The 17,183-nt window shown below is 40.6% G+C and overlaps 1 protein-coding gene across 5 annotated transcripts in view; it reads right to left on the bottom strand.

Moving 5' to 3' along the window:
- The window catches only part of LOC138751659 (ubiquitin thioesterase otulin-like), a 50,488-nt gene extending 35,702 nt beyond the window's left edge, over window positions 1-14,786 (bottom strand). For 4 of the 5 annotated variants that reach the window (XM_069914231.1, XM_069914233.1, XM_069914234.1 and 1 more), the window contains exons 1-3: window positions 14,521-14,786; window positions 7,092-7,603; window positions 1,806-1,870 (exon numbers count right to left, since the gene is read on the bottom strand). In XM_069914231.1, coding sequence (XP_069770332.1) covers window positions 1,806-1,870; window positions 7,092-7,603; window positions 14,521-14,580 — 637 coding nt within the window. In that variant the 5' untranslated portion in view covers window positions 14,581-14,786. Of the gene's footprint in view, window positions 1-1,805; window positions 1,871-7,091; window positions 7,604-8,139; window positions 8,482-14,520 lie in introns of those variants that run through there. The other variant, XM_069914232.1, reaches the window with a different exon arrangement.
- Between the last annotated feature and the right edge of the window lie 2,397 nt (window positions 14,787-17,183).

The raw sequence follows: 17,183 nt of genomic DNA, 5'->3' as shown, positions 1-17,183 counted from the left end.
CCCTTTTACTGGAATATTCTCTCCAGTGTAGCCTGTCACTTAGTTTCATTGGATAAATCTTGCTCTTTATGGTGAAGGTCTTGTAATCATCCATGGATAACAGCTTCACCTGGGCTCCAGTGTTGAGCTTACTGTCTCATTCACAGTCACTGGAATGATCTATTCCATTTTGCCTGCGGCATTCTGTAGTGAATCCATGAAGAATCCTCCATTTCTTCATCCATTGTGTACACCTTTCTCTTGGTATCCCCATGCTTTGCAGCACTTTACAAAATGATTCTTATCCCACATTTATAGCGGGACTTTCCATAGGCAGAACACATCTTTGGAATGTGTCCACCTCCGCACCTGCTGTATCTGCTGTTTGAGTCTACCACTTTGCTTTGTTGTTGCTTTGGGAAACTCCTGGTGCTCTGTTTTCCTCGCATGCACTATTGTGTCTGTCCTGTGCAGCTCCTTAGCTTGTGCTCATGTGGTCTCTGCTCCCCTACACATATTCACAGCCTTTTCCAGAGTCAAATCTTTTTCACGCAAGTCCATTATCTGGAATTCCACAAACTATTGCCTTTAATGAGTGATTTCTTTTTTCAAATCTCCAAATTCATTGGACTTACTCAGTGGGTGAAGCTTGGCTAAGTATTGGTCAAAGCTCAAATATTGTTTCTGGTTACAGGGGAGAAACATGAATCCCTTAAATGTGACAAAATACTCCCAAATATTGTCAACAGTGTCCAACGTGAAATCTGACTCATCAATTTGAAATCTGTTATAGATGTTCAAGGCATCTTCACCCTTCATGTTCAAAAATATAGACACTTTCCGTTTTCCTTCAGTTTCTCCTGCTCCGCTAGTCTCTAAATAAATGTTGAATTGCTGTTTGAAGCATTTCCGATTATTACCAGTAAACTGCATTGGTGTGGGAGGACTTAACTTATCCATGCTTATGAATTATTGTCTTCTCTTACTCACTCAGACACTTCTGATACCATGTTAAGCTTGTTCTTTCAAGAACAACAATTTTACATGGGTTTAACACTTAACTGACTTTATTTTACTTGAGCTTCTTCAACTGACTTCCAACATCATATGTCACTTCTGGTTTCCGCCCAACCACACAAATTGCATGCTGGGAAGTGTGGTTCTTATTTACATGCATAATAACACAGAGTCTGAACAAAAAGGTGAGGAAGGGAGGAGCATGGCCCCAAAGGCAGGAGATAATAGGTGGAGAAGGGAAGGACGGCGCAGCTGCAAGCAGGGGGAGGAGGGATGGCTAAGTGAATAAAGAGGGAAGGAGATGAAGAGAAGAGGGAAAGAAGACAGGGGGAAGGGAAGGGAGGGTGAAAGTAGAGCAGGTTAGCAGAAACTGGAGGTTGAAGTTGAAGAGTGCCTTGACAGTAAATAAGGTGTTGTTCCTACAATTTATGGGTGGTCTTGGTGGGATAGTACATGATAAATCAGTCCTGCAGATACACAAGTGAAATGTTGAAGTCTTTCATCTGAAACTTTAACTCTATTTCTCCTTCCTCAGATGCTGCTTGGCATGCTGAGTATTTTCTGCATTTACTATTTTTATTTCATATTTTCAGCATCTGCCCTTCTTAAAACAAATTTCCAGTGTTTTGTTTCCTTGCTCTTGTATCCTTGTCCCCAGCAGTCTGCCTACCACATATACTGTGGATGTGGTCAGGCCTCAGGTTGTCACAATGAAAATGTGTTCTTAGCAACTTAATAAAAATAACACACAGAAGCTACGGATGAAACACTATTATAACAAATAAACATACAGAGCACCAAAAGAGTACCTGAATTACTCAGAATTCTTTCTTTAACGCCATCCACACTACGGTACAAATCTTCTTCCTCATTACTAGATAAATAAAAAATGCATAAAAATGAACACTCCAGAATTTCACACTGTCAAATATGAAGGATGAAACAATGTATCAGCTCACCTAATCAGTGATAAATGGAGCATTTCACTAGCCTTGTGTATTTATTGTTTCCATTCTATTTTGATACTAATTTGTTCGTGTACAAGAACAATTCAAGCCCATCAAAAAAAAATCAGCATCGAGTACTGATAGATTTACTGTGAAAACTAAATTCTCAAAAATTTTTAAACAAATCAGTATTACCAGCATTGAAAATACTCTATTTTCCTTTTACAGTTGAAAGCAGAGATTTACAAGCATTAGATTAATTAATAATATTATTTCAGTTGAAAATTGATTCATTGTCCAATAGTTCAGAGATTTTGGTCCTGGCTGCTTTGGAATTTGCATATTGGTAATAAGTTGGGTGAAGAATGGTGCAACCACAGGAATGAGTGAGATAAGGATCCTGATATAAATAGGGAAAGTATGACAAAAAAATCTAACAAGTCGAGGGATGCAGAGTTGTGTCGATCTTAATGGACTGGGCTGAACAACCCTACTAAGTCTTGGACCATAAGGAATGGACATACATTAAGACATAACAGTAGAACTCTGATTATCCAAAATCTGATTCTCTGAAATCCTCGATTATCCGAAATTTTTTTGGAGCTGAACTGACCAGGGACTTCGGGCTTTCGGCAGCGACAGCAACGGACCTTGGGCTCCTGGCGATGACAGTAGGGATCCCAAGCTCCCGGGCAGGAGCTGGACCCTCGGGCTCCTGGCACGAGCAGGACCTCGGTGGGAAGGTGTCGGTGATCGGCAGTATCCAGAATTTTTTTGGAGCTGAACTGACCAGGGACTTCGGGCTTTCGGCAGCGACAGCAACGGACCTTGGGCTCCTGGCGATGACAGTAGGGATCCCAAGCTCCCGGGCAGGAGCTGGACCCTCGGGCTCCTGGCACGAGCAGGACCTCGGTGGGAAGGTGTCGGTGATCGGCAGTATCCAGAATTTTTTTGGTGAGAATTAAACATTACTTTCATGCTTAAAAAGCCTAAACACTGTTACTAGTGATTTGCTATTGTTACTGAGCTATTTTAAAAAAAAAGACCAGTTCTCCGAAAAATGGGCCTTGACCATTTCAGATAATTGGAGTTGTACCTATATTTAGCTCGTTAAGTCTAACCCCTTCTAAAGGCTGTTTCATTTATTCAAATACATTTTAATCTTCATTGAAAAGCTCATTCTATCCAATTTATTCATACCATCCAATGGTTTAAACTTGAGCATTCCATCAAAATTTCCGATTCATGTGCCTGGTCGCAAGGCAGCACAGTTGATATAGTAGTTAGCACAATGCCTTTACAGCACCAGTGATCAGGACCCGACTGGACCGAGTTTGAATCCTGCGCTGTCTGTAACGAGTTTGTACATTGATCACATGTCTGTGTGGGTTTTCTCCAGGGGCTCCAGCTTCTTCCCACCGTTCAAAATGTACCGGGGATGTGTTAATGGGGTATAAATTGGGCGACGTGAACTCATGGGCCAAAATGGTCTGTTACCATACTCTATGCCTAAATTAAAAAATTTAAATTTTAAAAAGTGTGGATATATAAAATTATTATTATAGAATCCAAAATTTTGGGATAATCCTTGCTGTTCTTCTTTCTTGAGTCCTTGTTGATTGAACAACCTTGCAAGAACATTAAATTTCCAAAGTGATGGCCAATAGCACAAATGTTGTTACTGTTGATCAAACCTCTGATATGAAATTTTTCCAGGGAAATGAAAAAAATCATAAATTGAGATGCCAAGGATGCCAAAGGCAGGCTGAGAGGTGATTTAATAGAGGTTCGCGAGATTCTGAGAGGCATAGAAAATGTATACAGTCAGCACCATTTTCCCGGGGCAGGAATAGCAAACACCAGAGGATATCAGTACAAAACGAAGGGAGGGAAGTCATCAGGGATAGGATTTTTTTTATACAGAGCCTTATGGGTGCCTGGAATGTTTTGGTTGGGGTGGTGGTGGGGGCTGGGACAATAGGGGCATTGAAGAGACTGAAAGAAAAATATAGAAAGTCAAGAGGAGGTGGGGGGGAAGGTTTAGTTTTTTTTTTGGAGGGGTAGGTACAACATCTGTACTAAGCTGTAATGTTCTATATTGCTACATTTTGGTTTATTGGGTTGTTATACACTGAATATTTACTCAGTGGGTAGGATTTCTGGCTCTGAACAAGCAGTTAACATTTAACTTGACAGTCATGACCAACCAGCAAATCACATATCTGGCAGCTGAATCTCATTATTCACTCCTGCTGGTTTCACCTCCTGCTCCTGAACCACTTCATCTTGTGTCTCCAAACATCTATATTTTTACCTGTTATTTCTCATCTACACTGAGACCTTTAAATGAAAGCAATGACCATTTTGTCACGCACATTGACAATACTACTCCACACCACCCCATTGTTATGGGTTGACAGACTGCTTGTCCACTTGAAAACATAAATCACTTCCAAATAAATGCTTGAATACAGAATTCCTATCAACCAACTCCATTTTCCAGCCAAAACACCATCCCTCTTATAAATGAGTGAGGCTATAGCCAAACCTTGTGCAATCATGATGACATACCTGGTCATACATTGCTAAGAGATTACTAACCCCATTTATTTCTACCTCTATAATGTACCAACTTATCTGCAACTGAAAGCTCATTCATGTCTTTGTCCCTGGTTGCCTCCTACCTTCTAGCATGTAAAACTGAGGTCATCTTTTGTCCTCATACAAGCCACCCGTCATTCTCGGCCCATTGACAAACTTTGGCCCCCCCCTTTAATCATTAATAACCCTCCATAATTCAATAACTTCCTCCAGTATTCTAATCCTCAGAATAATGAGTCCATTACTCATTTCCCTTAAATTCTGATGTCCTCATCACCTCGAGTCAAGTTCAACAGATGAAGTCAAAGGGGTTGAAAAATGAGAGACTTAGCTGATAGCAGTTGATTGGACAATCGAGTTCAACAGTTGAAGACAAAGGGGGAATCATCGTCGGAGTGGGCTGTGTCAGATTGGTAAGGATTTGACTCAACAGGCTTTGGTAAAAACAGGAAAGAGGCGAGGAATAGTTGGAGTTGAAGTCAGAGGAACTCTTTTCGAGGAACAAAAAAGGATTCAACAGGTATGCACAGGTAAGGGCAGGTTTTTTTTAGATATCAAATATTTTGTTCATTTAGTCAGCGACTATGAAAATGGCAGCCAAGGCAGGGGAATGCTCCTCTTGCAAAATGTAGGTTGTTAGGGAAGCCAGAAGTTTCCCTAATGACTTCATCCAGCTGCAGCTCCTGATAAGCTGAGTTAAGGAATTGGAGCTGGAGTTGGATGAACTCCGGATCATTTGGGAGGCAATGGGAGGTGGGGAGGGGGGGGGGGGGGGGGGAGTTGATAGAGAGGAATTACAAGGACACACATCTAGGAGGCAGGAGAGGGAAAGGGAACAGGCAGGTGTGCAGGACACCCCATAGCTGTCCCACTCAATAACAAGTATACCATTTTGGATATCATGGTGGGGGTAGGTCATGTTTAACTAGTCTTATAGAGTGTTTTGAGGATGTTACCAGGAAAGTTGAAGAAAGGCAGTGAACGTTATCTAATTAGACTTTATTAAGGCTTTTAACAATGCCCACATGGAGGTTAGTCAGGAAGTTCAGATGCTAGGTATTCATGGTGAAGTAGCAAACTGGATTCGACAATGGCTGGATGGGAGAAGCCAAAAAGTAGTGGTGGATGATTGCTTCTCAGACTGGAGGGTTGTGATTAGTCGTGTGCCTCAGGGATCAGTGATGGGATCATTGTTGTTTGTCATCAATATCAATGATCATGTGGTAAATTAGATAAGCAAGTTTGCAGATGACACTAAGATTGGAGGTGCTGTGGACAATGAAGAAGGTTTTCAAAGCTTGCAGAGGGGTCTGGACCAGCTGGAAAAATGGGCTGAAAAATGACAAATGGAATTTAATGCAGAAAGTTTGAGGAATTGCATTTTGGAAGGACAAATGAAGAACGGATATACATGGTATATGGTAGGAAACTGATCAGTGCAGTAGGACAGAAGGATCTGGGAATAGATACATAATTCCCTGACAGTGGCAACGCAGGTGGACAGGGTTGTAAAGAGAACTTTTGGCATATTTCCCTTCATAAATCAAAGTATTGAGTACAGGTGTTGGGATGTTATATTAAAGTTGTATAAGACATTGTTGAGGCCAAATTTGGAGTATTGTGTGCAGTTTTGGTCACCTAACTACAGGAAAGATATCAGTAGTATAGAAGGAGTGCAGAGAAGAGTTACAGGATGTTGCCTAGACTTCAGGAACTGAGTTACAGGTTAGGACATCATTCCTTGGACCATAAAATAAGGGGAGATTTGATAGAGGTACTTAAAATTATGAGGGGATAGACAGAGTAAATATAGATAGGGTTTCTCTACTGAGGGTAGGTGAGATACAAACCAATGGACATGGGTTAAGAGTGAAAGGGGAAAAGTTTATGGTGAACATGAGGGGAAGCTCTTCACACAGAGAGTGGTGAGAATGTGGAACGAGCTTCCAGCTGAAGTGGTGAATATGGACTCAATTTTAACATTTAAGACGAATTTGGACAAGTACATGAATGGGATAGGTATGGAGTTTCACGGACTTGGTGCTGGTCAGTTGGACTAAGCAAAAAAAAAAAGGGTTTGGCCCAGACTAGAAAGCCCAAAGAGGCCTGTTTCTATGGTTCCATCTGTGAACTTAATCAGTTGCCCTCAAGCAAAATATGCCTTTATCAAGGACCTAAGCTCTGGAATTCTCTTCCTAAACTTTATTTTATCCTGAAAGATGTACTTCATATAGCTCTCTATCAGACCAAGTTCCCCAGCAAGGTTTAGTTAAATTTTGGTTGTTAATATTTCTGTCAGACGTGTTGATTTTTAAAAAATGTCTTATCTAATACCAAACTTTGATTTTACAATGATTTTGTGTCCTTAATTTTTTTTATTCTTACAACTAATATGTATAACTTCACACATATCTTGGAATTAGTTTGCCAGTTATGTCCAACCTTAATATCAATCAAATTCAAGTCCAAATCTCAAATCTGACAACATCTGAAAATGTTGAAATGATATTTTTGATCCTATACACCAGCAATGTCATGTTACATTACCTGGTTAATTGCACTGTCCTGCTTGGACCACTGAAATTCACATCAGTATGGCGACCACTAGTGTAGATATCAAGATCTGTTGATTCAGAGGCATTCATTAAAGACAGAACTTCATTCCTATCACATTCAACTGAAGTTCCACATGTATCAACTCTATTATCGTGCCTCTGTAAATCAGCTGAGTTCCTGAAAGCATCCTTATCATTTCCTCTTTGTAATGTTTCACTGTTGTTTTCAGTCTGTGTGCTCAAGGTGATTTGTTCCTTTACTTCTGATAATGGTTTGTTGACACAGACATCTCTGTTAGGTGTGGTATCTTCTTTGGATGTTAATCTGCCTTTGGTGAAGAGTTTTGCACAAATGTAATTTATAACCAATCCAGTTGCTGACATTACAGCAAAGCAAAACAACATAAAATCAGCTACCCAAAATACTGCTTCAATTCCTGCATTGATCCAGTTCAGAAACTGCATAATATATTCCATTTCCAATGTTTCTCTCATTGCATACAGCTGCAGAAAAAAAAAATGATAAATGTTAAATTAGAACAAAACACTCTCATTTTAGTATCAATTCATTAAATGCACAGTATTGGTCAAAATAGTTAAAGAAACATGGAAATGAAAACTTTACGAGCAACTAACAATAAAACAAGCATGAACTGCAACAGAGCTGCTAAAATACATTCTCAATATCACTTGGATATTTATTATTTTTATGGGTAATATATTTTATATGAGATATAAATGTTTTTAAAAGAGATAGATTGTAGGGGTTTAGTGTGAACCTCACTTCACAAACACACACTTCACAAAGGGGATCTCATTGTTACGGAGTCCAGAGGACCCCAAAAACCAGCAGCGACAGATATGCCCTACAACACAGGGTTACTTAAACAAAAGTAGTTTTTAATTATATTTGAACAAGAAAACAGAATTAAACTTTAACTTATTACTTAACCTACCTAACCCACTTAATTCCCCCTCTAATACTAAGCGCAGATGTGTGTGTAATGTATATTTAAGATTAGAAAAGTTCTTTGGATTACCGTCCACTCTCACGGGTTGCAGGCAATTCTTGTACTGTGCACAGCAGTTAGCATTAACAAAGTTCACCAGGCTTTGGTGTTTTACAGGCAAATGGTTACCACTCAGGAGGGTTCTTGCTGGTTTTCAGAGAGAGAATCCTTTTCCAGGACATCCACAACTGATTCCTTCTCAATCAGTCTTGCTGATGAAACTTCCCCCCTTCAGGGTTCTCCAGATGATCCTCTTTCTTTCAGGTCACCTTTCAGACCGCCGGTCTTCTCCTTTGACCAGGCAGCCTTCCAAAGTTTGCCAGCTTGTCCCTCTGGAACTGATTTCTGTGACTCCTTCTCTCTAACTCCCTCTCTTTCTGAGAGCAAAGCTGTTCTGTCTCTGCCTGCAAAAATCACATGCTCTCCTAGGAAAGCTGTATGTTGATACTTTGTTGCTCCTCTGCAAAAAGCACTCTGTAAAAGTGCTGCAAAAATTCAATGTTTTAGAGAGAGAGAATTCAGTTCAAAAGTTTTGCAGTGGCTTTTGAGGCTGCAACTGACAAGCTGGCAGCTTGTTGAAGATCCCATTCTGAAGTCACGTTGTGAGTTCTGAGTTCAGCCTGTTGAAAACCCTTGTTGTCCATACAAGAGGAAATGGCTGGCTAGAGTGTTTCTCCTGAAATAAAGGAAACAAGAGGAACTCTGTGGTGACCTGGAAAAAGAGGTTATCACTTTGAAAACCCACGATGGGGAAAGTTTCTTCGGCAAGACACTGAAGTGGCTGATCGGAAGGAATCAGTTTGTGTGTGTCCAATGAGTAACAAATCTCGCTCTAAAAACCAACAAGAACCTTCCCGATTGGTAACCATTTACCTGCAAGCACCAGAGCTTGGTGAAAATTCATAAATGTTAAATTCTGTGCACAGTATAAGAATTGCCTGATACCGGTGAACTTGGAGGAGTGAGGAGTGAGATTGGACTGTGAATCAAAAAACTTTCCTGAACATATACACATTACATACACATGCACTTAGAATTAGGGTTAAGTTAATAGTAATAAGTTAAAGTTTGAGCCTGTTTTTATGTTTAAAGAAAATTAAAAGCAACTTTTGTTTAAGTAACCATTTGTCTTGGTGAATTTCTATTGCTGCTGGGTTTTGGGGCCCAAAGGCTCGTAACATCCCTATTACCTTTTTTAAACAAGATGACTATATTTGCAATTCTCCAATCTCTGGCATCTCTCCTGTGGACAAAGATTCAAAGATTATTGCTATTGCCCCAGCTATCTCTTCTCTTACTTCCCACTGCAATCTAGGGCATTTCATGTACACCCCCTGGGGAATCAATCTTGATGATTTTAAGATCCAACACTTCCATTTCCTTACTCTCCACATTGTCCAGCACACTGACCTGTTCAATTTCAAACTCACTGTGATCAAGGTCCTTTTGTGAATAATGATGCAAAGTATTAATTTAGGACCTCCCGAACCTCCTCTGCCTCCAGGCACATTTGCCTTCTTTAGTGCCCAACCTTTATTTTCGTCATCCTGTTCTTCACATATGCATAGAACACCTTGGGGTTCTCCTTAATTCTACATCCCAAGGCCTTCTTATGCCTCCTTCAAGCTTTATATGGCAAATGTAAAAATACATAACTGATTTTTCGAGCCTGAGCCCTTCATCAAAGTATGGAAAAATGTTGGGAGATGTACGAACACAAGAGTGTGGGGGTGGGGGGGGGGGGGTAGATGTGGTCACAAAATGTTCAAATCTTTTTTTTAAAAACTCCTTATAAATGCCAGAAACTCATGAAAATTGAGTCCTGACCTGAAACATTGTCTGACCATTTCTCTCCATGGATGGTGTCTGACCAACTGACCTCCTCGCGTTCTCATTGTTGGCTTCAGAAACTCATGGATGGATATGCTTAGACAACAACTATGTGCTGATTGAATTGTTGAAATTTGTCTCTAGCCTGCCGCTTATTGCATTTGGTAGGCAAGCAGTTCCATGTTTATATATTCACTGGGTTGCTCCCGAATGTACAAGTAAGGGGGGGGGGGGGGGAAGTGAATAAAGGTTTATCAAATTATGAGGGACAGATAATGGAAATGTTTTTTTTTTTAAACTTTATTTATTCATTCAAAATACAGATAGTAAATAACATGTTCAACAATGAACCAAAAACATGAATGTTATATTTTATAGAAAAAAAAGAAAAGAAAAGAAAAGAATGCCACCCCCCCCCCCCCCCCCCCACTTCAGCCAGCTCTCCTAAGGAGAGCCATAAAGAAAGGGAAAAAAAATTAAGGAAAAATTAAACATACATATTAATCAACGTAAATCACAATGTAAATATTCTGAATATAACAACCACTTACTAATAGAAAAAACTATAGGTATCACGCGAAACATATGTAATTTTTTCCATTATTAAACAATATTTCATCTCATTATGCCATCTATTAATATCAATCATATTTGTATCTTTCCACGTACTAGCAATACATTTTTTCGCTACAAATAATGCTAAATATACAAAAGCGAGTTGAAATTTATCTAATCCCAAACCTTTCAGAGGTTGCAAACTGCCCAATAAAGATACTATCGGATCTAAAGGTATTTTAATCTTATACAGGTATTCTAAAAACAATTGAATTTTCTTCCAAAAAGATTATATATATATATATATATATATATACATGACCAGACAGCATAAAAAAATTCCAACAGAGTTATCACATCTAAAACCCAAATCTGATTCACAAAAACCATACATTTTTAGTTTTTCAGGTGTTAAGCATAATTAATATAAAAAATTATAATTAATCATTGCATAGCATGCATTTATCAGTCTAATTGCACTATCATAACAAATATCTAACCAATCATCTTTGGAAAAAATAAAACCAATATCCACTTCCCATTTACCTTTGGATTTATCCCAACCCTTTTCATCCATACCATCCTGTAACATTTAATACATAAATGAAATATAACCTTTCTCTGGTACCTTCATCAGAAAAGTCTCAAATTTAGTCATTTCAAATAAAATCATATCTCTACCAAACACATGTTTTACCAAAGATCGAATTTAGTAATAAAGAAACAAAGAGTTCTTATCAATACCATAACTGTCCCTCATCTTTGCGCTTAATTGGACTGTTTAAACCTCGAACATTAAAAGTAGCAAATCTCAACTTTGACATATCTACTAATATTACTAAAGATCAATAATATCTTTATATGAAAACTCAAATCACGTATATAGGCCCTCCAATAGGAGTAAAAAAATCACAAATTAAAAGCTAGATAAAATAAAAATTTTTAAAAATTAACAAACCCCCCCCCCCCCAAAAAAAACCTACCAAAAGGTAGTAATCCCTAAACAAAATTTGGGTGTGGATCACCCACCAGTGGCTGATGACTAATAGAACCTAGAATAAATCTCTCCCTCCCCAGCCAAACAAAAAAGAATCTCAAAATATCATAATAACTTAAAAAGTAAAATAAGAATAAGAAGATTCTTCTATTCAATCAAGAGGTTCCAAACTCGGAGATCCCATTTCAAAAGAAGTTGAACTCTTTCCATTCCCGTTTTTCCCATTTCTTCCGTTTCCAGAACAACCAAATTTTTCTTTAGGAGACAATGGTGGACTGCGTCTTTGTCCTCTTATATCTGGCAATGAATCAACAAAAATCATTGCTTCACGATTATTCTCAAAAAACCGAGATTGATAGTCTCCATGAAACACCTTCAGCACTGCCGGATAGCGAAAAGTAGACTTATAACCTTTACACCACAAAACTTCTTTAACTGGATTAAATCGACGTCAACATTGAATGACCTCTTGGCTCAAATCAGGATTTAAAAAAACTCTACTATTCTGAATCAATAACGGAGTTTGTCGTTTTCTCGCATTTTTCACTGCTAGTCGAAGTATTGCTTCTCTATCCAAATATTCAAACATCGAATTATTACAGGTCTCGTTGGCTGACCAGGTAAAGCTGTTCTCCTGAAAGCTCCATGAGCTCTTTCCACTACCAAGCCTTCAGAAAAAAATTCTTGCCCTAGTACTTGTGAGATCCAGTCTTTAAAAAAACAAAGAGGATCTTGTCCTTCCATACCTTCTGACAAACCAACAATTTTCACTTTATTCCTTCTACTTTGATTCTCCAAATAGTCTATTTTCCTCTCTAACTCCTTCTCACGTTCTCGCAATTATATAACGGATTTTTCAACCTTCAACACTTTTTCTGTATTAGAAGCCACTTGCTGTTTACATTCCAAAAAAGCAGACTGAAATTTTTTTAAATCTTCACAAGATGCTTCCACACGTGCTTTAACTGTATTGAATTCTGAACTTATACTAACATTCATTTGAGCCAGCTCTTGCATTATAGGCTGAATGACAGCATTTAACTGCTTATATTGTAGCTCAGAAAAGCTCAGCCCTGCTTTCTCTAATGTAGTGGCAGAACCAGGTAACTGCCGCTCCTGCTGCAACGCAACAAAAGGCATTTTAACGGTTTTAGTGCGGGTCTGGACTCCCAGCGACGGCACCCTGACTTCCTCAGGGGGTCGGTACCGGGCTCCCCCCGCAGCTTGTTGTTTTTCCAGAAAATCACAGATAAGATCAAAATCTTCAGGTTGGAGTGGTGCCTGAAGCATTTCAGACAATGGAGTCGTCTTCCGTCGTGCTCCCTCCGTTAAAATCGGCAGGCTGCCAGAATCGGGATCCACTTCTTGGGAACACGCAACGCATCTTCCTCCAGAGAACGGGTAATTCCAGCGCTATCCTTCACTTGGTGAGTAGTAGACATTTATTTTTCAGCTCCCACAGGCAATCTTGGTGGTTTAGGCAATTAAACCTGAAGCTGTAGCAAGTTGTTTAGGCCCCAAATCTTCAACACTTCGAAAATGTAACTTCTTCTGCACTGGAGGTTTAATCTTCTTACCATTAATGGCCATAACCGTTCCTTAATACTTTAAACTAAAATTTTAAAAGTTTAAACTTGAAAACAAAGGGTTAAAAACGGGTACTTAAAAATCCAGCCAGAGAAGTTGAGATCCCACATCTAGACTCTACGCCATCTTGCCACGTCCCCCCATGGAAATGGTTATTGGCTTTTTTCCCCAGGGCAGGGAAATCTAAAGCTATAGGCCATAGATTAAGGTGAGAAGGAAAATATTTAAAAGGCAACTGAGGAGTAGCTACTTCACACAAAGGGCAGTGGGTATGTGGAACAAGCTGCCAGAGAAGATGGTAGAAGTGGGGACAATTATAATGCTTAAAAAAAATTAGGTTGCTACATCGGTTTAGGCAGTGTTTCTCAAGCTTTTTCTTTCCACTCACATACCATTTTAAGTAATCCCTATACCATCAGTGAGTGGGAAGGGAAGGTTGAGAATCACTGCTCTAGACCCAATTGTTACTGAAATATTTTGCTTGAGAAAAATTGTCATTGGCCCATTTCCTTTGGAGGTATTTACCCCCTCCATAAATCTTCGTCCGCGAAGCCAAGCCAAAGAAGATGAAACCATGCATACAACGAGTCCATTTTTCTTAACCCCCCCCCCCCCGCCGTATCACCTTAAGCAATCCCTTCCTAATGACAGAGCACCTATGGGTGTAGGGAATACTTAAAGTGGCATGTGAGTGGAAAGAAAAAGGTTGAGAACAGCTGGGTGAGGGATTGGTTGGCATAGGCAAGATGGGCTCAATGGCCCCTTTCCGTTCTGTAAAATTGAAGGGATTATTTTTCATCTAGAACTGGTGGAGAAACGGTGATTGTCGTTTATACACAATTAGGGCTCGGAGACGTGGGATTTTCTCCTTCTTTCATAACATCAGAAGCACATGGCGGCTGACATGCAGACAGATGCCTAGAGGAGGGTTGACGTCATGACGTTGACGTGATGATGTCGTGCAGGGCGGGCTGATACCCAACAGTGATGTATCCTTTTCAGTCAGATGGCAGGAAATGAAACACCTTTTAATTTAAAGAATATTGCCAACACAGTGCCGCAGAGACCCGCGCCACCCAATTAACCCACCACGTTTGGAAGGGCGAGAGGAACCCGGAACAGCGGGGGAGCCTCTCGGGCCCCGGGGATAACGAACCCGGCTCGCTGGAGCTGGAAGTGCCGGGCCAACCCGGAAGGTTGCGGACCAGTGACCCCGACGGGGCGAGGGGCGCAGCTTTCCAGCCACATCTCGAGGAAGCCTGGGCCACTGGAGTGGGAGCAGGAGCAGGCTCCGCGCCGAGCCCCCCGTCACTTCGCAGTGCGCCCGGAGCGAGAACTCGGCAGCTCAACCAGCTGACAATCTTTACACTGCGCTCCAACCTGCAGCAAGTTGCAATAAAAAAAAACTTGGGCGGCTTTCTCTCCTGTGAAGAAACGAGTACCTTTTCCAACACTTTCTCCCTGTTGTCGACGCCCCCTCGGTCAAAGATGCAGCTACTCATCACAGACTTGACGTGGGCCAGCCCCTTCCTTCGTCTCTCCGTCAAAGTTACCGAGGGAGGGCCTCACTTCCTCCGATGATCCCAGTGCAGTCTGGCCTTTCGCTCCGTGCGGGCAGTCACGGGTCGCAAACATCCCATCGTAGAAACAAGCCTCCTTGATTTAATTCCTCCCTCTCCCAAGCTTCAGATCCTCTCCCACAATAAGCATTAGATTCGGCGGCCTTTCATTACCCATCTGATCTCTGCTGCTCTATTTGCATTTGCTCTCCTCAGTCCTCTTGTCAGAAATAAAACTTCTCACACATGAGTCTCTTTAAAACTGATGACACGACAAGCTTTATTTACAAGTCTGCAGAGTTGGACTCAACTGGCTTCTCACCAGTTAAGCCCCGATACATACAGTGCATTGATTTTTATACCCTTGTTGTTTGCCCTTCCCCTTCTTATTAATACTGTTTTAATTGGTTAGTATTGCAAAAGCATTCTAAGTACAACTGCATTTTTAATTATCACGTTCGTTACGTACGCTGCGAACTCTACATACACTAAATTCTGTTTCTCACCCTTCTTATCAATCTTTTGTCTCCTGCATGTCTCTCACTATGACCATGAAAAGATATGTTCAAAAAAAACATATCCAGCTGAACTTTTTGTCCTTGGCTGCTAGTAAGCTCCCTGTCCGTTCTGGCTTCCCTTTTTATGATTAATCATCACATTTTAACTTAAGCCATTTTAACCTAAATTCTCTATCTCTAACAATCCACCCCTTTCTCTCTTTAAAATGTGTGTATTATATATATGAATGGGGACTTTAACTTGGGGAAGAGAAACGTCTCATGATAAATTAATTTCGTGCCGAAGTAAAATTCTAACGGGGTCTCCCAGTTCCCCTGGTTGCATAGCCTGTTGGACCATGGAAATCACCAGGCTGCGTAGACAGGGAATAATACAGGGCAAAACAAGTAGGAGGAATAAAATACCTCCGATGACCCACAATAAGGTACGCCACCAGGTTCCTCCAAACCATTTGTCCATCCAATTTAATTTTGCAAAAGGATGCCAGGTTTGAACCGGTACATGGGACAAAGTACGAATATTATCAGCGATTTTTCGAATGGCTTGGCCATTATCATCAATCTGTAAGCAGCAGTTAGTCAAATTAAGCTTTCCACATACACCTCCTTCTGTAGCTAGGAGATAGTCTAGGGCCAGACGGTTCTGATATATAGCAGAGCGCATTTGACCTTGCTGGGATGCAAGTAATTGCAGGGCTAGAGCTGTTTGATTTGTAACAATTTCAAGGACTGCTTGCAAGCGAATAATGCGATTTAACATATAAATAGGAGTACGATAACCCCAGGATCCATCTTGAGCCCATGTAGCGGGACCATAATATTGAATTATGCGTTCTGGAGGCCAATCATCTACCCATTGTCCCAAATGTACCGTGCTAGAGCGGGGCTGACGGTGTAATGTATCAAAAATCTTCACTCCTAATTTATGACCGTGATCGTGGGGTAGGAGGAAAAATTCTGGGCGGATTATTCCTAGGAAACAAGTTCCACTCCACTGTAAGGGGAGACGAGTATAAGCTTTATTACCACATATCCAGAATAATCCATTTGGGGATACTCCATATCCCCGTTCCCAAACTCTTTTAAGAGTGGGGTTTGATTGGTATGGTCCTGTGATGGTGGAACTGGTACAATTCCAAAGCTGAATACTGCTATTAGACAGGGGTAGGCAATTAGTTTTAAAAACAGTGGATAAGAACCAAGTCAGGGGTTTAGGAAACCAAATGAAATTACTAGGCGAAATGCGAATCCACACAGCCTTGCAGGGACTTTTTCCTACTGGGTATTTGCCGATCCGTGAGAGACAATAAAAACCAGAGGGGACGTTAGAGAGAGACCAAGTTTCTCTTGATCTCGTTCGGTTAGTTGTCCAAATTCGGGAAATCATGGTCAATGAATTGAGGGACTCCCCCCACCAAGGCCATTGCTCTGACATCTGTGGAACCCCGCAGACCCAACAATTGGTTACATTAAAAGTTCCTGCAATTCTAGTTGCAAGATCAACAAAAAGGTTATCTCCCCCAACTGCGTGACCGAAACTTTCATGGTTATTTGGATGGACTCGAACTAAGTCCGGCTGTCTTAAAGGGGCAGGCACTTTTGAGTGTGGAATGGAATTTCTTATTGGAACAGTACGCTGGTGTATGCAAAACCAGAGTCCATCAGGGCATGGTGGGCCTGAGTCACCCTTCCAACCGTTAAGAGGGAAAGGAGTGGTATTAGGAATCTGTATATAATGACCCATCTTATTTCCTTCTTTTTCCACACAAGGGGTATATGGATGTTGGGTGGTATTTTCTGCCCAGCATTTCTCAGGAACTGAGGTATGGGAAATAAAATTACCCTCCTTTCTTCCCCAAATGCGGTCCTGAAACAGGACCACTGTGTCTCTGCATTTCTTACATTTCACACCTGATAAAGACATAGGCAAACTAAGAAAAATCAAAGAACATAACAATAACATTGTGAATCAAGTCTTTCTGCGAAATCGCAAGGTAAGAGGTTTTTCTCCAGGAACACAAGTCCAAT

This window comes from Narcine bancroftii, chromosome 1 (genome assembly GCF_036971445.1).
Source record: "Narcine bancroftii isolate sNarBan1 chromosome 1, sNarBan1.hap1, whole genome shotgun sequence".
NCBI classification, from domain to species: Eukaryota; Metazoa; Chordata; class Chondrichthyes; order Torpediniformes; family Narcinidae; genus Narcine; species Narcine bancroftii.
This window is presented reverse-complemented; position numbering and strand designations above follow the sequence as displayed.